At 39.2% G+C, this 24097-nt stretch overlaps 4 protein-coding genes across 8 annotated transcripts; 3 read left to right on the forward strand and 1 right to left on the reverse strand.

Moving 5' to 3' along the window:
* Positions 1 to 31: 31 nt before the first annotated feature.
* Positions 32 to 1090, forward strand: dexi (Dexi homolog (mouse)). Of its 2 annotated transcripts, none has more exons than XM_037255651.1 (2): positions 32 to 902; positions 962 to 1090. In XM_037255651.1, exon 1 carries the CDS (start codon positions 506 to 508, stop codon positions 773 to 775), a length of 270 nt encoding a protein of 89 aa, XP_037111546.1. In that variant the 5' UTR covers positions 32 to 505; the 3' UTR covers positions 776 to 902; positions 962 to 1090. The 2 variants fall into 2 exon arrangements, with proteins under 2 accessions (XP_037111546.1, XP_037111545.1); XM_037255650.1 differs by having other exon boundaries at positions 33 to 889.
* Positions 1091 to 1795: 705 nt separating this feature from the next.
* On the reverse strand, positions 1796 to 8366 carry nubp1 (nucleotide binding protein 1 (MinD homolog, E. coli)). Of its 3 annotated transcripts, none has more exons than XM_037255646.1 (11): positions 8232 to 8366; positions 4240 to 4360; positions 3882 to 3986; positions 3667 to 3800; positions 3505 to 3573; positions 3388 to 3420; positions 3034 to 3124; positions 2743 to 2897; positions 2548 to 2658; positions 2212 to 2398; positions 1796 to 2116 (listed from the first exon to the last, which is right to left on the reverse strand). In XM_037255646.1, the coding sequence occupies exons 2-11, from the start codon at positions 4268 to 4270 to the stop codon at positions 2064 to 2066; spliced, it is 969 nt and encodes a 322-aa protein (XP_037111541.1). In that variant the 5' UTR covers positions 4271 to 4360; positions 8232 to 8366; the 3' UTR covers positions 1796 to 2063. The 3 variants fall into 3 exon arrangements, with proteins under 3 accessions (XP_037111541.1, XP_037111543.1, XP_037111542.1); XM_037255648.1 differs by having other exon boundaries at positions 4240 to 4334; positions 8232 to 8363; XM_037255647.1 differs by having other exon boundaries at positions 8228 to 8344.
* Positions 8367 to 9039: 673 nt separating this feature from the next.
* emp2 (epithelial membrane protein 2) lies at positions 9040 to 16689 on the forward strand. Its single transcript, XM_037256602.1, has 5 exons — positions 9040 to 9268; positions 14059 to 14249; positions 14638 to 14746; positions 14818 to 14958; positions 15029 to 16689. Exons 2-5 carry the CDS (start codon positions 14172 to 14174, stop codon positions 15196 to 15198), a joined length of 498 nt encoding a protein of 165 aa, XP_037112497.1. The 5' UTR covers positions 9040 to 9268; positions 14059 to 14171; the 3' UTR covers positions 15199 to 16689.
* A 266-nt stretch (positions 16690 to 16955) lies between these two features.
* Positions 16956 to 19291, forward strand: atf7ip2 (activating transcription factor 7 interacting protein 2). 2 transcript variants are annotated; one of them, XM_037256601.1, is made up of 10 exons: positions 16956 to 17082; positions 17275 to 17354; positions 17551 to 17619; positions 17697 to 17762; positions 17840 to 18142; positions 18204 to 18249; positions 18375 to 18445; positions 18545 to 18622; positions 18730 to 18917; positions 18989 to 19291. In XM_037256601.1, the coding sequence occupies exons 5-10, from the start codon at positions 18068 to 18070 to the stop codon at positions 19197 to 19199; spliced, it is 669 nt and encodes a 222-aa protein (XP_037112496.1). In that variant the 5' UTR covers positions 16956 to 17082; positions 17275 to 17354; positions 17551 to 17619; positions 17697 to 17762; positions 17840 to 18067; the 3' UTR covers positions 19200 to 19291. The 2 variants fall into 2 exon arrangements, with proteins under 2 accessions (XP_037112496.1, XP_037112495.1); XM_037256600.1 differs by having other exon boundaries at positions 16974 to 17354.
* Positions 19292 to 24097: the final 4806 nt, after the last annotated feature.

Here is a 24097-nt window from a genome sequence, read left to right on the forward strand (position 1 = left end):
TCCTCCATGTCGTCATATTATCGCGACGTCGATTAAAGATGACGTAGATCGGTGACGTTTATCACTTTTGCAGTCCGCAATGTTTTGATGCGGTTGGGTATGAGACGTGTTGGAATTAAAGCAAAACGGGAATGTTTATTTGTGGATCGTACTCGTTGTCACGGTACAAATGTACAAACACTGTATGCATTCTGTTAGACTGTGTTTTTTTTGTTGCTAAGGTTGCACGCGACTGTTTTTAGCTCTGGTCACTTGGCATGGCTTGAATTCCGCAAAGCAGATTGCTACTGATATTTTGATACTGCGAGTGTGCTATTAGTAGCTATGAACGCGAGACTAATTTATGCGCATTAAACCTCGCCAATGTACAGCTGTAGGAGTGCATATCACTTTTTGGAGTCGGGACGGACGAAATATGGATATGCAGACCTTTAGCCGTGTCAACTTCTGCCCTTGTATATCCACGACACTCAAACAAAGGAGTGCCTAAATCGTGACTTTCTTTATGATCCACACAATTTATGCACAGTTAGATTCAGTTGAATCGCTTTTGGACGAGTACCCCTATATGTTTTATCTGGGGTTAGTCTTTGTGAACGTCCTCATCCTCTACTACGCCTTTCTGATGGAATACATCGTCCTCAATGTGGGCATAGTATTTATGCCTGAGGATATGGACCGGGCTCTGGTGGACCTTGGGGTACTTTCTGACCCTGCATCCCTCCCCTATGACTCGGACGCAGATTTGGATGTGTTTGAGGGTTATCTAGAGTGACAAGGGAGTGATGGAGGATTGGAATGCAATGCTGGTGAAGATGATGGAGAGGTCAGGGACAAACGAGGCCTGTCTGCTGGACGGTTGTTGCCTTTTGGGACACATAGGAGCAAGGTAATGAATAATGGTTAGTAACCTTAAAAGGTTGTTTTTTTCCCATCTGCCATAACAATTTGTATTTCACAGGTCATCTCAGCGTGACTATGACCTCCATCGCTGAAAGGTCATTGTCCCTTGCGAAGACTCATTCTGTCACCGCAACGCAACCTGGACGTCCAGATGAGCATTTGTGTCCTCCATTTGACACATAATGACAAAAAAAAAGCAATACTATATATACACTGCAAGTAAGAAGATATTCTCACTGTGGATTTAAAGTACAGTATTGATCCAGACATAAGAAGCTCAGTGCAAATCATGCACGGTATCCCACATCAGATCAGTTGGATGCACCAAAGACTTAAATGATCGTGGCATGGGAGCATTTGTATTCTGAAAATTGTTCCATTTTAATTTCCTTATTATTGACTTAAGGAGAATGTATATTTTGCTTTGCAGTTATTTGTTCACATCTGCTTCTTAGTCATACTGGTGCCTTGTGGGTGCACCTCTCAAACATGGCACTGGATGTACAGTAGTAGGCTGAACTATTGTTTTTGGGTTTGCTTTGTTTTTCTCTGACATTAAACTTAAAATGTCCTCTTCAATGTATATATCTAGTATACATTCTAAGTTGTAATTCTGAATTGTTGATCTTAAAGCAGCTACTTCTTATTTAACTCTTAAATTTATCTTGTGAATATGTTTTTCATTTATTTTTCAAATGTAAGAAACTTGAAACAAACTCAATGCTGGTTGAATGTTTAATTTTATTTCTATCTTGGAATCTTTGATAGTTTTTTTTTTTTATCCTGTTATGGATTGAGCATTTTCTTTAATGAAAAGTGTATCTTGAAGCAATAATAAACTAAATTAAACAATTTAAATCACGAGTTTAAAGAATAATTCTGTGATACTGGAGAAATTAAAAACGACAATGTTATTTTCATAATTGTTACATTAATTTACTTTGCAGTCTTTTCTTTAATTATCCCTTCTTTACATTTTAAGCATCTTATTGTATTATGAGTACTAACTCTGCCATCCACAAATTCTAATTCAGACAACATACATGATAGCGTATTCACTTTTCAAAAAATAATATGGCTGTGAGAAATCTATTCTAGGTGTGTATTTTAATGGAATGATGTCTTAGCTCTGATTCAACAGGACTGGCATAAAAGCAGCTTCACACTGTCTTCTGCTCATCTGTGCCGTGGGTGGAACAGTAGTTCTTGATGCCTGATAAGAGGAAAGAGCAAAGCACAAATCATACGGAAGGTGAACAATGCTTCAAAATAGATGACAAGTGTGCTTGCTTCAAGCTGCAAACCCACTTTGCACAATTCTCTCGTAGGCTTCAGCAGCAGGCGAGTCCGGTATCACGTTGAGGAAAGACCTGCCCTCATCGCAGCTTTTTGCTATCCGTGGGTCGAGAGGCACTTTTCCGAGCAGGGGCAGATTAAGGTCTGCACACATTGTCTCAGCGCCCCCGCTGGTGGGAGGGAAGATCTGCGATGTGTTCTAAAGACAGGGCAAGACAAAAACCTGAGTTATGAATGCACACTGTACCACAGTCTATTGTTAATTGTAAAATTGTGCTTGCTCACTGACTGGCCAGGCGGCGTTTAATTTTTCATATTGTCACATTTGCTTGCAGTTTTTCCACTGACCTTACAATTTGGACACACAAAGCCACTCATGTTTTCCACTACGCCGATGATTGGCAGTTTGACTTTTTGGCAGAAGCGGATCTCCTTTCGAACATCTTGCAAAGACACCTCCTGCATTAAGGAACAATGTCGATCATGAATATCACATGGGAAATTTGTTAGGGTAGTCATAGTGTATTATGTCCTTGTGTGTACCTGTGGTGTGGTGATTATGACTGCTCCATCCACGTTGGTGGAGCTTAGGTACTGCACAATTGATAGGTGCTCGTCAGATGTGCCTGGAGGCGTGTCAATAATGAGATAATCCAGTTCGCCCCAATCCACATCCCTCAGAAACTGTTTGATCATTCCTGAAATGGCAAATCAAAAACTAGTACAATGATTCTTTTTAATGATATGTCTTGGTCTTATTTTTATACCACAGATAAAAATGTAATTTAAACAGAGGTGTGTAGATAGACAAGAGAGATGAAATATGTTGTGCACCGTTTTTCTTGGGTCCTCTCCAGATCACAGCATCATCAGGACCACCAAGCAGGAAGCCAATAGACACGACAGCAAGGTTGTCTTCTGCATACTGGAGCATGAGAACAAGGCACATTTAATTTTTTGTCAATGGACAATTAAGTACACCTCACAATCGAATCGGATCCTGAATAACAGCTGAAATCCAATTTACTTGATGCTGTTTCAGACTAATTAATTTAATAAGAACCGAGTATAAAGGCAGAATACATGGCTTGACTAATGTTGGATGGTTGTATCTAACCTAAATAGTAGGAAAGTGCATTGTGTAATATTACTGTTATATTTTTGTTGTGATATTTTAAAGTGACTCACCACTGGGGACCAGCCTGACCCACTCTGATGTATCTAGAGACAGAATTTTTTTTTAGTAGCCTTAATGACACACATCAATTTCTAAACATAAAACTAATAACTACTTGCTGTACTTACTTGCTCTCCCTCCAACCCCATGATTCGAGGAATTGATGGACCACAAATGTCTACATCCAATAGGGCAACCTAAAATTGAAGATGGCAGAAAACACTTACTTCTAAGGCCACATGCTTACTGTGCCCCAAACATCTTTAAAAATAGAAAACCAGAACCATTACCTCGTTGGTGTCATCACTTGCCAAGGCATGGGCCAAGTGAGCGCTGAATGTACTCTTTCCCACACCTCCTTTACCGGATAGGACAAGGATCTTGTGTTTGACCGTAGACAGTTTTGATCCGATTTCTTTAATGGCTGTCGGGAAAGAAAGAATGTAACAAAGAATTGGTAATAATCCGATCAAACCAGCTCAGTTTGAAAGGGATCATACTGTACCTGGGTCTGGGGCTTTGGTAGCTCCAGAAGCACACAATTTTTGGTTGGGACAGCCCTGACATGATGAAGTCTTCCCTGCCTTCTCACTTCTTGTTCCTGGACAGTCTGCAAAATTAAAGCGTTTTCAATTGAGTATTGTTAATTTAAACACCGCGTGTGCAAATCATAACGTTACATGTGTGTATGTGTGTTACATGTGCATGATCTAAGAAAAATTGGAAGCGTCAAACTGTGACGCAGTAAGTCAAATAAATGTTTCCATGCCACTCGGTGGAAATTCAACATAAAACAAGTTTAGCTGTTCACATTTTGTTGATTCCGTTGAATTATAGATATATGTATACATTTCAAAACTTACGTTCGTTTGCGTTTGCTGGTACATCGTCCATGTTTGTGTCCAATCATATAATAGTCCCCGCATCGAAGGTTCCGGATATGATGTCAGTTCCGTCACTTGAAATATGTTAGGAAACGAGAACCTGGAGTGAATACGAATATGAAAAGAAAATACGAAAATAACTTAAGAAAAAAAAACTTTATGGTTGAAACATCAAGAGAGGAGCACTGTATTGGTTCATAAGCAGAGAACTTGAAGATAAATCATTTCAACAAAGTCGCCGCTAGATGGTGCCCTTTCTACATGTATAACATGAAAACCCAACTTGTCCAAAAATTATTTTACTGCAATGAAACCATTAATAATTTACTTGTTCACATTTTAAGACTTTTTACACTTACAAGGTGGCCAAATGTGTGCTTAATGGCACTTCAGTTGGGCCGGCTCACTTCATTTTCTTTCTCTTTTTTATTAAAATTCAAACATCTTTCTGAGTGGACTTTTCTTGGTTCTTTGATTGTTCCAGCTACTCTTAGGATTCTTGCATTTGAGCAAGCACGAGAAGATGATTGTGAGGGATAAAAATAAGCATGAAACTTCACCAAAAGTGTGACCTGCATTGTTACTCAATCATTGATACATTTTCTAAATATTTCGTGTCCCGTGGTTCGTTTAGTTGAGCTGATAACCTCTCATGAAGTCCATGAAGACACATTCTGTCCATTCAGCAAGTGGGCTACATCCTATTGGACTCAGGCGAGACTTTGGTCACAGGGTTACTCAGCAAAAAAGTTAAGCCTTGGCTGCACGAGCAGTCATCACACTCGGAACAATACCGCACACACATAAGTGACACGGACACATTGTCCGTTTTCCATCCGTAAGGCCAAACAGAGAGACTTTGTGGGTGTATTTTCCAGGGAAAAGGTGGCTTGGTAGAGATCATGTCTCTTTTCAGCTGAAAGGAAAAAAAAGAGGAAGTAAGGGAAAAAGGGAACATAGGCACTTTCAGGGTGTGTTACATTGCTAATCGTAATCCGTGCAACGGAAGTGGTCTCCATTTTTATTATAGCTCCGCCCACGTTGAATATAAAGCATTTTTTTGATTGTTAAAGTCTCGAGACTGGTATGTCCTTCCTTCTCCATCTTCCATTTAAAGCCACCCACTCTCCAGTCATTCCTCCTTCACTCACATGAAATTCTCAGCTGTGGGGTCATACCCTTTGTGATAATTTTATCTGTTTTTAACTGCATCTTGTTGCCACACACTCCAACGTCTTACCACACTATTTGTGTGTCTGTCTGCAGAAGTGATAAAGATATTTAAACACCTTTTCCCTAGTTGCAAGAGAGACTTCTTTTTCTTTTCACATATTCAGCCTCACACCATGATATAATTCACTTGAACTAAATACGATATTATCCAAGATAGGCATTAAAAAGGGCCTTTTTTTTTGTTAGCATTTGAGATCTCTGACCTCAACCCCCTTTAAACACATTTGAGATGAACTCCAACAACTGTAAGCCAGGCCTTCTTTTATGTCCAACAGCGGTGACCTTTGACCTTCATCGGCAACTGTGGACAAGTGATAACAATTTTGGCCTGCTGGTGGGCGAGGGAGTGTGTGCGCTAGAGTAGCAATTAAAGCTGGGTGATGAACATAGAATAAAAACAAAAAAATGCAACACCTTTTGGTGTGTTTGGGTGCTGGTGAAGACAAAAAGCACCCACTTGGCACTAGTGTAAACATGACCTCTGACCTCCTGGAAGCTTCACACTTTGAGCAAACGGCATCAGACGAGAGCTGTCTTGTCAACTATGTGTTAGCAGATGGGCGACTATGTCTATTTCTGTGTGTGTGTGTTTATACGTGTGTGTGCAGTGTCAGTAGGATGATGATAAAAACCATCGCGGTCGTAAGGAAGGGAAGCCTTTTGTCTGCGTGTCCTCTTGTGTGCGACTGTTTGTGGGAAGGAAGGAAGGAAGATTAGCCGGGCTCGCAACCTATTTCTGGTCACTCCGTGGCAGTTGGCGATGGGTTTGCACACACACACACCGACACACACATGCATGTTCACACACACACACCCGCACACAGATTTGTAGCCAATAAGACTTGTTTAAACAACAAAGCAGCCCCATCATCTTCTTCCCTTCAGGCAACAGAACCCCTCGCTATCACTCTCACTAACAGGTCGGACCTCTTTATCAGGTGTCACATACGTTACGTCACTATATCATTTACCAGCTATTGTTATAAATGAGCAGGTGACCCACCTACACAAGATATTTTAGTATCTTTTAGCGGGATATTATCATTCAGATTTAAACAGTCATGAAAAAAAAAATCAATTTTAACATCTTTAGAAAATTGTGTTATGTTTCAATTCATGTACTGGGAGCTCCATGCATGACTAATAAACCACAATTCCCAGTAGCTTTGACATCTGGAACCATGCCAGTAGAACACACTCGAAGGCATACTTATCTTCAGGCAGAAAGGAAGCAGCCCCCCCCTCATCTCCCCTGTTCCTGTTTCTCACAAAAGTGTGTATTAACGTGTGTCCAGGCTTGCTAACGTAGGCAATCAGCAGGAGGCACATTGATCCGCATGGCAGAAAAATAACAAACAAAAATACTTGGCTAAAAGGAGAAAAATGGCGCAGTAATAGGAGATGGAAAAAAATGGAGGCAACTTATGATAAAGCGAAAGTCAGTCAGTGATTGTGGAACAACGCTGGCAGTGAAACGGCTTCCTAGAACTTTTCCTCTCCCTCTTCCTCTGACTCTTGTAGAGGCCGGAGATAAATCTAAAAATAACGTCATGTTTATGAGACGTATTTAGAAAAGTGGAAAACATGAACATAGGGAGAGCTGTCTGTTTATGACATTTAAATTAATAAAACTGCGGATTGTTTATGGTACAGGTGTCCAAGATGGACTTGATGTTTCACTCCTACATCCAAAGCAAATCTTTTTAACGATACAAACCTTCTAGCCAAACTAGCATAACACAGCAAAAAATTCAAACATTTTTTTCTGTTGCCGTGTTGCATAATCATTTTATTTCTTCCCCGCTTCTTTTCTGAAGCAAAGGTCACATTGCACATCGCTGACATTCAACAAAATATCATAGCTGCTAGCGCTAACACCTCATAAGTGTCAGGGAAAGCTTATGCAATTTGAAATACATATTTCAGCTGCAGTTAGAAAAGGCAAATGAGCAGTTACACTCCCGAGGCTGCCATCATTACGACTGTCCTGGTGGAAAACTGGAATCATTTTTTCTCGGGTCACAGAATTATTTCTGTTGAATACTTCTGTTCTTTAAAATAATTCTTGACAAGGGGTGACGCAAAGATTACCCCGACAATGATCATCTATCACTCGTCGAGTTGACACACAAAACTAAACAACCCTTCACACTCACACACTCCATTACACTTAACGTGCATATTTTTGGACTCGGAGAGGATACTGAGGCAACGAGAAAATGAGGCAAGTGCAACCCACAGAGAACTCTCCAATTTTGTCCCCCCCCCCTATTGTCCATGCTCCAAAAGTGCCGCTGAGAAAGTTAGACAGTAAACACATTGCCGTAGCTAGGTTTTTTTTTCTTCTGGGGGGGGGGCATGGGGTGACTTAAGGTATCTGAGGTGGTATGCAAAAAATAAATAAATTTAAAGATTCCATCTGGTCCTGCTATGTGCACACTGCAACTATATACTACATCCAAACATTGTGAGATTAAACTGAATTTTTGTCCATGGTCACCTGCTATTATTACACAGCAACATGCATTTGAAAAGAATCCAATCAATTCCGTCTGCCCATCTTGTTTACATGTCTCTCAGAAAAGACCCAAAAAACATGTTGAGAAAGTAACTGGCACACTTATAATAGTTTCAACTCAATCACATGTGACTTTTTCACATTCTTTCCTGCATGGTATCATGAAAAACCATAAATACAGTGAGTTATTTGCAGTATAACGAGCTTTGACAATACTTGCTTCTTTGTCCCGTGTCTGCCTGGCTAACGACGTCCTTATGACTCCACACATGAATCCACTTCCATCACAATGCATTCTTTTGGTCAACTATTAATCTGCTCAGACATTTTGGAATATTGTTGAGGTTTTATTTCTGTGTTGATTTTGCTGTTATCCATTATTTGCATATGACAGCACACTCTGCTCCACCCCAGAACTGATATGCCGAAAGAAATGGGTGTGTGTCTGCCAGTGAATAAACACTACTAACTTTTCACACCCCTGCGGGTAAATTGATGAATAATACCATGAAAGACTTCAATGTTATTTTTGGTTTTATGACACTTATCCACACATTTAAAGAAATACAATACTTTTTTGTTTATGTATTATTATGTTTATATATTTTTTTATCCTTTTCCTCTTTTGGAGGCGGCCAAATTCTTTGTTTTTTTTTTCCTTTTCGCAGCCTCTCGCTGTACAGTAATCCCTCGCTACTTCGCGTTTCGTTTATCACGGCTTCACTACATCGCGGATTTTTTTTCCAAATTAAAAAAACATTTAAAAGTCAAACTAGTCAGCCTGCCCAGTACTTCTTGTTGGTGCCCGTACTTCGCGGATTCACTTATCGCGGGTGGTTTTTGAAACCAATTATCCGCGATGAACGAGGGATTACTGTATTTGTTTTATTTTGAATTTATTGTTACCACATGAAAACGACCATTATGTTCTTCATAATGATTTCTTTACCTTTACTTTTCGTGTCACCATCCCTCCCTATACACACACACGTGCACGCGCGCGCGCACTCGCGCACGGCCCCTAAAGCCACACCCCAGAGCCTTCCCACGCCAGCAGCGGAGCCACAGAGTGCATCTCCAACTTTTTTTTTTTTTTTTTTTTGCAGGAGAGTCCAGTGAATTGGGTCGGTAGCTGCAGCTGAGTCGCGCCTGCAGACTTGTTCGTGTAATATTTGCTCACTTTAATATTTCCTATTACGAACGCCGCCTCATCCGGAGCTTCGCTCATAGTGTTTTATTCCACGTTCTTCAAACCTGGTGAGTAAATATGTTTGCATATAGTTTGAATGCTGCAAACAATTTACTTTAAAGCCTGTGTGTCAAGTTGATGTTCTTTTTTTCCCAATAAGTTAGAGTTGCGCCTCCAAATGAATTGTTTCTCGTTGCGCGCGTCTTCTGTACATATTGTTTTTTTTTCCTTGTGCGTATTTTTACGCACAAATAACTCGGCCTGAACTTCCGAAATGCTGACCAAAGGGGCGTCGTTAGACACTCGTGCGCTTTCTTCCAACTAAGGAATATTTAAAACAAGTTATATGTAAGGAACTGGACGTTGCGCGTTTGTGTGAAGTTAAAAGTCTGGATTCTTCTCAATGATTTTTTTCCTTCTTTTGTTAACATTCCAGCTATTTTTTTCGCCTTCCATATGGCAACTCTATGTTCATCATGACATGCTCCCATTTTAGACTGGAAAAAGACATCCCTTAAAAAACACATTTATTTATTTACTTATTTATTTATTTAGTAAAATGAAAGTTTATAACGTGATTTAAATTTCTTAAAGGATTTACGTTTTAAGAGACTGCGCCCTCTATCGGTGCAAATAATTTTACAGAGGCTGATGAATGGAAATTCATTTTTGGATTTGGCAAATTGATTAACCTTGTGCCAATTGATTGAATTGAAAATACTTAAATAGGAGTGTGGAGTTTTTATTTCGACCCAAATAAATGAGAGAAATTATTTCTAAATGTCTAACTAATACACACCATTCTGATTACAATATCAATAAAATAATGAATTGTTCAAATCTGTAGGCAAAGGAATAACTTTATTTCAATGTATTTTATCAAATGAATGAAACATTACTATATAAACTGGACAATTAGCATAGCTGATGTGAAGCAGGTTATTTCAAACTTTAGTATCCTGTAACATGATCTGGTCGGTCACTGCAGAATTGGCAGACTGTCTCCAGTTTGCCGGCGTGTCAATGTTAGTTTTTCCCATATTTTCTGTCATCATGAACTCAGCATGAGTGGAAAAGTGTGTAATATTTGTTACCGAGTTAGCGAGAGGCTTTTGAAAGCTGCTGACTGATAAAGTTGATCAACAAAGTGTGCAGTTTGTGGATGGATGCTAAACAGAGATGGAGAGAATTTTGGGACTGGTCCCCTAAACCATGTGGGGGTCATTACTCAAGTCTGTCACTTCAGGAATGTCTACGAACAACACGTGTTGACTCAAACACATAGTAAAAACACGTCGGTGTCCAACACGTTCCAATGTCAGAGGCATTTCTTTCAACCCTGCAGGAAAAACAGTGGTGTACATGCGTGCGTGTGTTTGTGGGCATTTGTCCAGTTTACAAGGTTCTAATTAGTGTGGACTACACGCACACACTCACAACATCATTACTATATTTACTGTTAACATAAATTCTGCTCAGCGGATATTTTGTGAGCCTGTGACCCTGAAAGTTGAGCCACAGATGCTTTTACATGGCCATTTTAATAATAATATAAAATATAATAATAATAAAGTAGTTCAAGGTTGTATATACAAATATTGTTTGCTCTTCCCTAAACAATGACGGAGAAGATGTACCTTTTGTGTTTTCACTAAAAATAGACCTTGCATTTGGTTGCTGCGTATAAACACCAACCACCTAAACTGACCCAACCCAACTACACACTGTGGACAAAAGATATTTGATTTTTCTTGGAAACAGTCCCACTGTACAGTGCAAAGTCCATATATCATACATTTCAAACTGGATTTAAAGAGCACTCATTACTTGGGTTGATAGTTTTTAATTACAAATATATATTAAAAACCTAATTTAAATTGGTGCAGTCCAAATGTTATTCTTGGACAATACATTAAAGAAACTCTAGAATGAATAATTTCTTGGAGTTATCCTACAATAAGTGCTTCTGAAAGAAGATTTATCGCAAGGAATGTCACATTATTTTCAGTAGTATAACTTAATTTGGAGCCAGAGGGACCTCACTGGAAGATTTCATATCCACTTCCCCTTTTCTGTTCATCACTTTTTCCCCAAATGCCAGCTAGAGAGGAGTTGGGAGAGCGGAAGAGTGAGAGAGTCGGGGGAGTGAGATTCAGAGGCCCAGTTAAGTCTGTGGCTTTGTGTTTTATGAAAGAAAAGGACATTAAATGTCAGCATTTTCCAGCAGTTGCACAGCGCACTCGTACGTGCAAACACACACACACACATGCAGAGTCCTCTAGCTTCCTATTATAAGGGTGAGTGGAACGGAGGAATGGTTGTATTCGGTTTCTCTTTGTCTGTGTGCGTCTGTCGAGGTGGCTGCAATAAGCGTACAATGGAAGAAGAGCTGCTTTAGTTCCTCAATTGTAAATGTAATCTATAATTGACCCTGAGTGACAAGTGGCACAAATGGCATTCTGACTAAATTAGATATTGAAGTCTTTTATTTGCTTGTTGATTGACACAGAACAGCTGGCGCTTTGTGAGCACACGTCTACTATGACAGATTACACCATGAGATTTGGGAAAACAATGTCATGCATTCCAAACCGGCGAGGCCGATGTATGTGACATGCGGACATCATTATGAGTGTATATGTGTGAGTGAGTGTGTGTGCAGCTGCTGGATGGCGTCTGAGGTGAGTATTAGCGAATTCATACCTGGAATTAGTGCTGAGTGATAGTCAAGGAAGGGGAGGTAAGTAAGTGCACAGTGTTTTTGGGTGAAGTGTTATTTGTGTGTCTGAGTATCCCAACTATATCGTGAATATTTGCAGTTCATAATATTTTTTTTTAATTGGTATTAATATTGGAATTTACATGCACAGTATACATGTGTTACATGTCAGCTTTAAAATGTTATTATTCAAACAGAGTCTGCATTTTTTTTTTTTTTTTACCTGAAGTTTGACATAACAGATTTTTTTTTTTTTTTTTTACCAGGGTCATAAGTTTTTTTAAAATTTCATTTAGACTTTTGTTTTATGAATTCTAAAAATAGAAAAAAATAAAAAGATTTTTAGAGTAGGTTTGTTAGTAGTTTTTATTTTTCCAAAAATGTTTAGTTGTTCAGTTTTTAGTATGAGTTTTAGTGTTTTTAAATAGATTTTATTTTGTTAGCTTTTGTCAACTACCATAACCTTGGCTTCTCCATGTGTGTATCTGCATACCAATGTTTGGTAATTTCCCTCCCATGTTACCCAATTCTGTTTTCGTCCTTCTTTTTGCTAACACCACAACGTTATCAGCAGACATGATTACATTGGTGCAAATGTGCACGTGTGCACATGTGGGAATTCTCCCGCTGTTCCAAAAACGTATTTCAGCAGGATGGAACTAAAATCAAAGAGTTGCTATGCAATAAATCCTACTCTATCGAGTTAGCTTGCTCAGAGAAGTATTTATTACTTTGAGATTTATTATTGTGCTTATTAGCAGTGGTATTTATAATAATGATGGTTTAATTGTGGTTTGTTGTTTGGAAGAGGGAAAACTTGGCTTGACTATATTGTGTACATATCGTGCAAAGTAAATACATCTTCATGAACTGGTGGTAATTTATTCCATTTTTTTTTTCTCAGTCCACCGCGCTGTCCTGTTTACTTCTCAGAGTTCAGCGATGACGAGCGTTTACCAAAAGCACTTGGTGTTTACATTCCTATGTGAATCCTCAACCCAGTGTCACATGATTCAAAGCCACTTCACGTCACCATTTTGAGATTTAGTCTGTCTTTTCCTGTCCTGGCCACCTCAAACAAGGCCAGTCCATCTCTTGGCAGAACCCCCACAAGCCACATGTGCTCACACAAATTGTGGCCTGCTTCCTGTCGGCGGGAGGAGTCTGTTTTTACTACGATTCCATTTTGGCGGCGAGGGCTAATTCCTTTACTGTGTGTGTTTGTGGGTGTGGGGAACTCTGGATCTGCCAACTCGGCTCTTTTTAATGTTCGCTTTGGGTGGCAGTTACCAAAATCGAAATTATGTATGTGCATATTAAGGTTTTGTATTGTGTTGGTTCCAATCAAATTCAATCCAAGTTGATTTTTTTAAGCATTACAACAAATAAATAACACGAAAGAGGTTCACATAAAACGCAAGCTCGGTCAATAAATACAATTAACACACAATCCGGCTGTCAAATTTCAGGTTGCAGTAATTCACATCTGCTGTGGCATTTTTAGCAGTCCCACCAAAAACCTCATGTTGGCATTACAAATTAGGTAATTTTGGGTGCTGCTCACATTAAAAAAGCAGAAAATTCCACATCTCCAGAGGAAGGAACAAAGTGGAAGCAAGTAAGGGAAAAGAAAAGGGGACCTACAACAGAGCCCTGTGGGAACCCACACAGGAGGAAACACAATCGTTGAGGCTGACACAGAGGTCTTGTCAGCCAATTATGGCCTGTAGAATTTTAAAATTGGATTGGGGAAAAACCTCAAGAATGCTGTTTTCACTAGCTAATGAAAATACATTCGCTAAGAATATACTATCTTCCTGACTAGGAAAAATTGGGCGAAAAGAACTTGATAGAATAAACTAAACTAAATCATTTAACAAATATTTTCAGAGATCATTTTAACATTTACTTTACTGCAATTGTGTTGAGTGGTTGTCCGCAGTGACACAACACACCAATTATATTTTCTATAATTTGAGGGGTGACTTGCTGTTTGGATAATTGGTCGCAGATGGGGCAGTTTCAACACTTCCACATTGGTTCCCTTAAAAGATCTTCAATTGCAACACGAAATTTGGAATTTAACACACTTCAAGAGCTTAACCTTGTTTTTTGTGTGTTTCATATTTGTTGCTCCAGACTTTTATTGCGAGAGGCCCAGCAAACTATCAGGCTGCAAACTTGACTTCCATTCATAGAGGGGAAAAAATCTACCATCTACGAGAAGACCCAGCCGAAGAGAGGAAGCAGCCATGTTGATCATCTTAGTCCTCATCATCCTTTTCCATTTGGCTGCAGCCGTTCTCCTCTTTGTTGCAACCATACATAATGTGAGTACCGTATTTTCCGCACTATAAGGCGCACCTAAAAACCTCCAGTTTTCTAAAAAGCCGACAGTGCACTTTATAATCAGGTGCGCCTTATATATGGACCAATATTGAGCCACTACAGCAGGCGTGTCCAATGTCCGGCCCGCGGGCCAAATGTATAGATCTTATATATGGACAAAGTTTTAAAATGGGCCATTCATTGAAGGTGCGCCTTATAATCTGGTGCGCCTTATATATGGACAAAGTTTTAAAACGGGCCATTCATTGAAGGTGCGCCTTATAATCCGGTGCGCCTTATAGTGCGGAAAATACGGTACTTGTTTCAGAAACACACACAAAAAAAAAAAAATCATTACAGGCCAGGATGTTTAGACTGCATATGTTACAGGCATGGTGGTTGGTATCAACACCTGGACGGGATGTGCTCTACTCAGACTTGTGGTACTCTTGCAATGCCACTTGCTTTCCTATCGCCAAGAGCCACACTACTGATGCGGGTAGGAACGTTTATCATCTGCTGGTGGTGCAAGCGATGTATAATTTTCTAACATCTGTTGGTTCCTTCCAGCCTACCTGCAGACGGTCCAGGCTACCATGATCCTGGCCACCATTTTATGCTGTATTAGCTTCTTCATCTTCATTCTTCAGCTCTTCAGGCTCAAGCAAGGGGAGAGATTTGTCTTCACTGCAATTATTCAACTGTTAGCTTGTGAGTGACACAAACATACTCAAATTGTCAACAAAATGTAACCATATTTGTAATTCTTTCCTCTCTTCAGCTTTGTGCGTGATGATGGCGGCGTCCATTTACACGGCTCAGAACAAGTCCTTCCATCATAGCAGTCTCCATGACGGCTCGTACGGCTCCTCCTATATTTTGGCTTGGGTTAGTTTCCCAATGACTCTAATTAGTGGTCTGATGTATCTGGTGCTTAGAAAACGCAAGTAAATGTCAATTTATGGGGGATAGAGTATATAAATTGAAATCCTTGGATGTACAGTAAATATCCCGAGATGACATTGACATGCCGCTATTTTTCCAACACTCAAAATAGATCAAGCATCGCCTATCACTCTTGTAATGGTGAATACAGTTAAGGATGCATTTGATGTCACTTCTTATACACACACACTGAAAAATGGTTGTCATTTGAGAAAATCTCACTGGATTTCCAACAACATTCAGCGTATATTTTAAAACGTGAATTAATGGCTGGAAGGCAGAGCCATGTTTGTTCAATTTGTATTTCAAGTTGGACAAGTATCACGCGATAGGTTCATTTGAATTAAGGCTAGGTGTATGTAAATTCTCATGAAAATTTTTAAAAGAGGAAGAACTTTAAAAGTAACCAATGATTCTTTGTGTATTTAATGAGAACGTATGTTGTAATTTGTGTATGAGCTGGTCATTCAAGTTAGTAAGATCCACAAAACCTCTTATTTGTTGTTAAAGGATTTTTAAAAAACAAGAACACACTTGCCTTCATCCACCTTTGCATTTATGAGTGACTGTCTCTTTTATTTCTTTTTATGGTTCATTGTCATGCAAGCCCATGTGGGAAATATGTGTGGGTTTAAAAAAAAAAAAAAAAAAAAAAAAAAATGGGAGATTTTCTTTCTGGGTCCACATTTGTTTTTGAGAAGCTATTAACAAATAAAACATGTTGTACATATTTGCTGTGTATGTATAGTTAAACCTATTGCTGACTGAAATACTAATGTGGTTAATAACAAAAAAAGTAGAAAATATTATGTTAATCTTAGCTTAAAGAAATGTAGTGGTATAAATTGTGGGATATTATATTGTCTTTGTTATGCTTTTGCATCTGTTGGTGACATGGTGAAATACACAAACCAATGATGTGCTGTGATTCAAATGACAACATAAACTTGAAGTAGGAATGTTTTGCTATTTCTGTCATGCTATTGGGTTATTTTGCTCTTTTTTTCCCAACAAAAACTGGGACAAAGGCTATTTATTAAACCAACTGTAACATGTTCAAAAATCACAAATGAGGATGAAATGGGTCATTTTATTCTATTGCCATTACCTTATGCTTCATATCGAAGATTTTTCTTGGCTAATACTTGCTCATAAAAAAGCACTAACTTTTGAAATCACTATTTCTTGGTGTGATTTTTATAGCACAAAAATGTAATGGCCTCTTTCAGTTTCATTTATGGGGACATAGAATGTCCTTTTTGTTGGGTTAGTCTTTCTCTAAAATGTGCTTCAAAATATAAAATATGAACGTGAGAATTAAGGTGGCCTATCTTTTATAGTTTAGCGCCATCTAGTGGATTATTAGTCAACTACACTTTGGAAAAGTATTGTACGTCAACTTCACTTGTTTGAGCCTCAAACAATTACGGTCCTTTACCTCAAACTTTGAAGTTAGCGTCCGTAATTGTTTAATTAAACATTTTCCTTCGTTTGTGACAACTGTTTTCTTTCTTTATTAAACATTTAAGTTTGTTTCACCATATTGCTAATTCATTTTATGTGCACAAATCTCTATTTATAATTAAGTTGATTATTAGTTGCTATTCTTATTAAATAATTTCGAAATAATTCTAGTCATACCACTTCAAAAGGAGTTCCAAAATTTAATGTGACACCGATGGCAGCACTGTCTGTATGCATTACCAAAATTGTCCAGAGAGTGGCAGTAAACAACTAAGTTGATTGGTAAACGGTAGAAAATAACGAGAGCGAGAAGTCACGAGTCGGAAGTGTTGCCACCCGGAATAAACATGAAGTAACACTAAACAAAGCAAAACACGCGCGATTTTGCAAGAGCTTTTGCAGATTAACTGTTGTTGTTTTCTTTATGTGAGTTTTATGCATCATAAATCCGGTTAAATTGAAGGGTGCCCATCTCAATTACATGTTGAAAATTGCATATTTTTTAAAACGCTAGAATGCTCACTATTGGTAACAACACATTTTGAAAGTGTTGTTTGGGCACTGTGAATGTAAAGCTCTTCTTTTCTTCCTACATTTTATTTTTTTATTTTTTATAAGATTGAAGAATGAAGCGATCTTGTTCCCCTTTAGATTCTTCTGGAAGCCGTGGACAAAATATCAAATTATTCCAATCTGAAGTAAGTGAAACCCTTTCGTTGTATCAAAAGTCAACGGACACGATGATGATGATGATGAGGAGTCTTCAATTTTTGACCGAGATGGTGGTTATTTTTCTACACATGCAATTTTAAAAGTTAAAATTTCACCTGCATTAATGTACAGATTCAGATGCTACTGAAAGACGAAGTGCAAAAGAATAATACAATTTTGCAGGTTTTAGCCAAAACTGTTCAACATCTTCAACATGACCTGGATTATGAACGAGCCATCCAAAAACTTGAGGTTGGTAAACTGCATCACTGATGAGCTAGCTCATGCACTTTATACCTACAGATGTTAATTTGGATTTTTTTTCCCAGAAACGCTTTGAGAAGATTACAAAGAGAGCAGAAACAGCACTCACTGCCCTGAGGTCAAACAAAAAGGTTTGGATAACATTTTGCCTGCACATTTTTCTAATTCTAAATCATTTCTGTGTATATGACAAAGACGTGAATTTCAGAGTTTGCCGCTGTCTTGTGATGATGACGATGACGAAGTCATTATGTACGTAGGACAAAACACTTATTATTCAAGATCAGTTTGCATTTATGATCAAATCTTGTGAGTTTTTACAATGTCATGTCTTCCTCACCAGAATAGATTGCGATGATGAATTGGTGCCACACAGTAAGAGCCCAGTACTATTACAACTAACTGTTGTGTATTTGTAAATTACTATTTGTTTCACATGTGTATTTATTTATCTGCAGAAAAAAGCAGCAGAAAAGAGGAAAGAGAAGAAAATGGGAACAACGATGTCTTGGTGAGTCCGAGCGAGTTTTCATTCCAATCTGATTATTTGCAAATCATGTCTTTCTTTTCAGGATACCACCGAAAATATTCAAAAGGAGTTGAATCAAATAAAAGAAGGTATGGTTATTATTGCTAAGTGTGTTTTTTTTTTTTTTCCTCTGACTCGTTCCTATACCTAATCCAGCGGTACAGCCTAAAACCAAAATGTAACATTTTTGAAAAAAATTCAATATATCGTCTAGATCTACCACATATAATGAACACCCTAACCAAGGAATGTGATCGTCAGTCTGCTCCTTCTTCTAAGAGTGAGGTAAGATGCTTTTTATCAAAACATGACATGCATATTTTGACTAAATATGACTTTTGCTTGACATTTTCTTGCTTGCAAATTCATCCCTTCTGTGTGAAGCCCCTGACTACGCCGATGAATGAAGAATCCATCTCTGGCTGCCATGGCAACAACATCCAGCAGACAAACCCACAGCAGGTAATGTATTAACACAAAGCCAGATCTACACTCAATATCCAAATATTAATTTTCAGTTTAATTTCTAAATATTCACTCATCACTCTCCTTCCTCCGCTTTCCCTTAGTATGAAGCTGGGTATCCTCCTTTGCACATTAACCCTTTCCCGGCTAAATTGACCATGGAGGCTTTGTCGTACAACATCCCCCATAAAGTGAGCGTCCAACTGGCTCTTATCGAAAATCCCGCCGGCCTCTCAGTGATGTGGACTGCGGAGGAAATTAAACTCTCTTTACCACAGATGCAGAGCTACAGGTAAAACTAAAGTGTCATGGAAGGCAATTGTGTTTTTGGATTTACATTCAATGTCTCTTTCTCTACACTAGCATTTACCTAACCATGGAAAAGGTCAAGGGAAGCGGAATTTTGCCAGACTGGAAACTGTTGGGCAACGTGCCGGCCAAATCTCTGCCCATGTGGGTGACCATCACTAAGTACAAAAAGGGGCACAAGCTGTGTGTCGTCGTGGTAGGCAAGGACATTTTTGGCCGCTACGGACCCTATAGTGACGTTGTAGCTGCAGTCGTTCCCGAGTAGCCCCAGAGGACCTCATGGAATCAAATCTGAAGTCCACGTATATGTTCTGTTTTTGCTGCACATTAATACATTTTTCACAGTATCTTTTTAAATGGTATTGTGGTTCAATCCTTCGCAGAAGGTAGCAGCCATCTTTTGTTATTACTAGAAGAAGAAACGATCGATACATTCGACATTTTGTCCACGAGCGACTCGCTGCTGCTTTCCCCGAGTCCTCAAAGTTCACATAAGGACCCGCATGGGAGAGAAACCGTTCTGCTGCAAAACCTGCGAGCGCTAAAAATCCACGAGGATTCAAACTAGCGATAAATTGTACACCTTCTACGACAAAAGACTGAGCAGCACCACCACGCTGAAGGAGTTCTCCGAAAATCCTTTTTCTGTTTCCTGACAATCTCCAATAAAAGGGGATGGTGTCTTATGGATGGGGACAGTTGTACTTGCCACTGAGGAGGTCGCCGCTATAAAACGCCTGGTTAGATAACCAATATGGCTTCTCGTTTATGAGGAGACTCGCTGAACTTGTGCACAAGAAGCCTGATTATTATGCTGCGTATGACAGACAGTAAAATGAACCACAGTGGATCCGACCTTAGCGTCAGCAATTGTGCGTCCAGTAGGTCCGGTGTAATAGCGGAGCAGAATGATCGGCCCCTCCGAGACCACTTAAAACAGTCTGACACACAAACACACTGTGGCCTAATCGGAGCTGACAGGGCTTATGGCTGAAGAAGATGGGCGCCGAAAAATAGTGCCGAGTAGCCAGATAGAAAAAGCAGAGGTGGAGCAGCAAGAGTGATTAAGGAACAAATGTGCTCTTTAAAGTTTTAAAGTGAAGCGCTTGGCAGAATGGCAGCCTCCCTCTTTAGTCCCTTCCCTCCTGTAAAATGGATGATGTCCATGGAATATTAGACTTCGCATGAATGTGCGCTCTAAGAGGTTTAGACTTGTCATCTTAATCTTATGCGCCTCACCACTGAACTCTGGACCCTTAAAATTGTAGAATTACAAAACTACAAAAAAAAAAAAAAACATTGATCAACCTAAATGTGTGACCACTACTTTTAGCATTGTTGGTCATTTTAGGTCATAAAGTTCATATTTTTTTTCTTTTTTTTTTTTTAGTCTATGCTAAAAGCCAACATAGATACACAGGAAAATGAATTCTGTTATGCAGTGAAAAGTAAATGGGTCATCTAAAAGCGAATATCCTCACAGCACATTGTGACGTCACTCGCATTTCTCGCATTTACCACAAGATGGCGGTGTTTAACAGGGTATGTCACCGTGACAAGCCTGAATGAAATTCATCGTGGGGAAAATATGTGTAAATAACATTTCACAGCATTCTCTCACCATAATTGCCTATTGATCACCAGAAAACAAAAAAATAAATAAACAATCCACCCTCCATTTCAATTCATCCGTGAATTAAAGCCCACATCAAAATAACCTGAATGGTAAAAAAATCTTTTATAAATAACATTTGTCATTCTTATTGTCTGGATGTGCAAAGGACCTTGAAACAAATGAACACACGCACACACATGCATGATGCAGGTACACAAACAAACGCATACACACACTGACAAGAGCTAAAACATCCTCTTGAGAAGACAGGCTTAAGTCCTTTTACGCATGACTCACCTCCGGTTTGAGTTATGCAAATTATTTATTCATAGCCACATCTCCACTCACTTTTGCTAACCATATGTTTTAAAGGTCAGGGAGTATTAAGTGTCCAGAAGTTTTGGAAGGTTCAAGGGGGGGATCATCAAAGTCACTGAGATTAATCCACTTGAGGGCATACACAAGCATCAGGAATCACACTAATCCTCCTCCATAAAGGTCTAAAAAAAAATTTTTTTAACTCTGAAAAATTTTAAGGCGGTGTGACGACAGTCCTCATTGGATAACTGCATCTTTGACCTTCATTGTAAAAAAAACACCATCGCTGCTTTCAAATGTGACCCAAAATATAAAATTTGGAATAAATGAAATTTTGCATTTCCAATGAAACTTTTTTTTTGGGGAAAAAGTCTGTGAGTCTACAAAACCATTTTTTCTGTTTATTTAAATATACTTGGCCCCCTCCCATGACCTCACCAAGAAAAAAAAAAATTGCTCCACAATATAAAATTTGGAAGAAATGAAATTTTGCATTTCCAATGAAAGAATCTTTATCAACTTTTTTTGGGGAAAAAGTCTGTGAGTCTACAAAACCACTTTTTCCTCTTTATTTAAATATACTTGACCCCGTCCCATGACCTCACCAAGAAAAAAAATTCTTACTCCGCCAATGAACAGCTGAGAAACCCAAACGCCATTTTTATTTTTATGTAGTTAAGTGAGAAAGACACAGCAGCTTTGCCATATTTTGACAGGGAAACTCAAATTTGCTTGGAAGCATGGCATGAAATCTTTATGAAAACCCCATGTGCCACATACGCTTTTATGGCTGATTGTTTCTAACATAGACATATTTCCCTTTATTAAGATGTCGCTTTAAATTTTTAAAACATATCGGCTAATGCGTTGCCCAACGAGCGCCGTGTTTCAAGAGAGACGTCCAGAGGAGCTTCTTGCAGCCGAATTAGCAACACATCAATCTTTCATAGCTCGTGTTTTTAAGTTGCATCTATCTCTCTCTTGCCCGCCTTCCATTTGATGCGACTACTTTTGCCACATTTCACATTCACCGAGACAAACAAGCACCATCTCCTTCCATATTCATTTTCATCCTGCTCTTTCGTTTCATGTCAAACATTTTTGAACATGGGCATACTTGAATGCCACAGCAAATACAATTACATCACTGCTGATGATCAGAGTGTGTACTTTGGGTTTTATAATAGTTGTATGGAGCTTTTAAAATCATTTTTTTAACATAGTTTCAGAATTAATAGAATTACAAGCTCCCTAAAAGTAACTGTATGCACTTCACTGTTTGTATAAGTAGTCCAGTGCTTGACGTGTGCTCACAGTTTGATTTTTTTTCCTTTCTTTGCCATCATAAATATTTTATTTAGAGTTCCAGAAGGTTTGATCCAACTGAACATCAACAACCACAAGAGCATGCTACAAAAGAAACAGCTTCTGACATGTGTCATTAAGTAGAATTTAAATTTGAGATTGATTTCCTTTATTTCCGCCCGCCTGAAATTTGTCAAGTGTCAATTAAACACTTCAATGTTAAGAGTGGTTGATTCAGATGATGGTGTGAAATCCACCTGAATGTGACTCAATTTTGCAAAATGTAGCAAAATAAGCATTTATGGACATGATATTAAATTGGTCACTCAAGTCCATTTTTTTTATTCTACCCCTTCGGGAACCAAAACAAGAAACATCAACAACACATCAAATGGCACATCTCAATGCATATCAGATTAGGCAGGTTGATTTGAATATGCTGACTGTGTGCGTGTGCTGTGTCCTGGTTTTTCCCTCGCACTCTTTGAGGTCAAATAAGGAGTAAACATTCGGGGAAGGAAGAATCATAGCCACGGGCACGCAGGCCCGCTCGCACACATAATTAAAGCGCATACACACACCGCAGCGCAATTAATTCGTGTTCTAAAAATCACATTGGTTATGCTGTCAGGACACATTTTCATACACGCAATTAAAACAACACATAAAATCAATGACAGCCACAAAGCAAACTGCCCGCCACTTTCTACCCCGCAGGCTGGTGTGAAACAATCGGCACGCACACGAAGACCGGGAAAACTAGCCGGAGAAAACGTAAGCGCTGCGACTACGTCTGGATGAGTGTCGATGTCACTTTGAGAAAAGAGCAAACATGAGGGCAGCGGAGAGAGGCGTGTCACATACCATCACTGCAGAGAGGTCAGTGTGTGATGACATCGCCAAGATGGACACGACTGCCAGCAGGTCTGTACGCACACGCGTGGACGCTGGCACGCACGCTTTGGGAAGGCCAGATATCATGGGACCTGACGTGAGCTCGGGGTTTACGTCTGATTGGCTGTCAGATGCACTCTGGTTGTCCTGACAACGCTTGTCCCTGCGGGACACCGGCGGCCTGAGCTCGGCAGACGAGCGAGATGCGACACTGCTGAGCGAGTGGGGAAACTTCTAAAGCGCCGTTTTCATTGTCGCGGCAGGGAATTTTTTTGTTTTGGGTAAATCTATGATCAAGATTGGACGACACCGCAGGATGACGACTCATTATTTCCTCAGGGGAGAGTCATCATGATGTGTTGGTATTATTAGCAAGAGAATACAACGCAATGGGATATTATAATATATGTGTGCACACAATAATTTTTCTTTATAGTCATTTTTTTTTTCAATCTAAAGTAACTCATTCACTACCATTGACGGATATAGACGTCAAAGATCCATTTGAACTAACATGGCGGTGAATGAGTTAACCCAGGGGTGTCAAACTCATTTTTTTCGCGGGCCACATTGTAGTCATAGCTTCTATCGGAGGGCCATTATGACTGTCAACCCAAATAAATGTACCTCATATTATATCCAGTAAAAGCTACAAAACAAATAACTCGTTTTCAAATCAGACGAGTAAAAACTGGTCAAATATTTAAAAAAAAAAAAGATATTAAAAGTGAAGACAATTTGCAATTCCAGTAATGACACACAAATTTGATGCACAATTTGTCTCCGCGGGCCACGTAAAATGATGTGGTGGGCCGTATCTGGCCCCCAGGCCTTGAGTTTGACACCTGCGAGTTAACCAATCACCAAAATACCCAATGGTCATATATATAGTTTGTTTTCCATGTCAGTAGATCTTGGGTGAAAAAAATCAGACTCTCCTGGGTTAAAGTTTGGAAACCTAAGTGCCATTTGCCTCGATGTGATATCATCAAAGCGTCTGACTGCTATTGATTTATGTTGCTGCTCCTCGG

The sequence above is a fragment of the Syngnathus acus genome, chromosome 8, assembly GCF_901709675.1.
Source record: "Syngnathus acus chromosome 8, fSynAcu1.2, whole genome shotgun sequence".
Taxonomy (NCBI): Eukaryota; Metazoa; Chordata; class Actinopteri; order Syngnathiformes; family Syngnathidae; genus Syngnathus; species Syngnathus acus.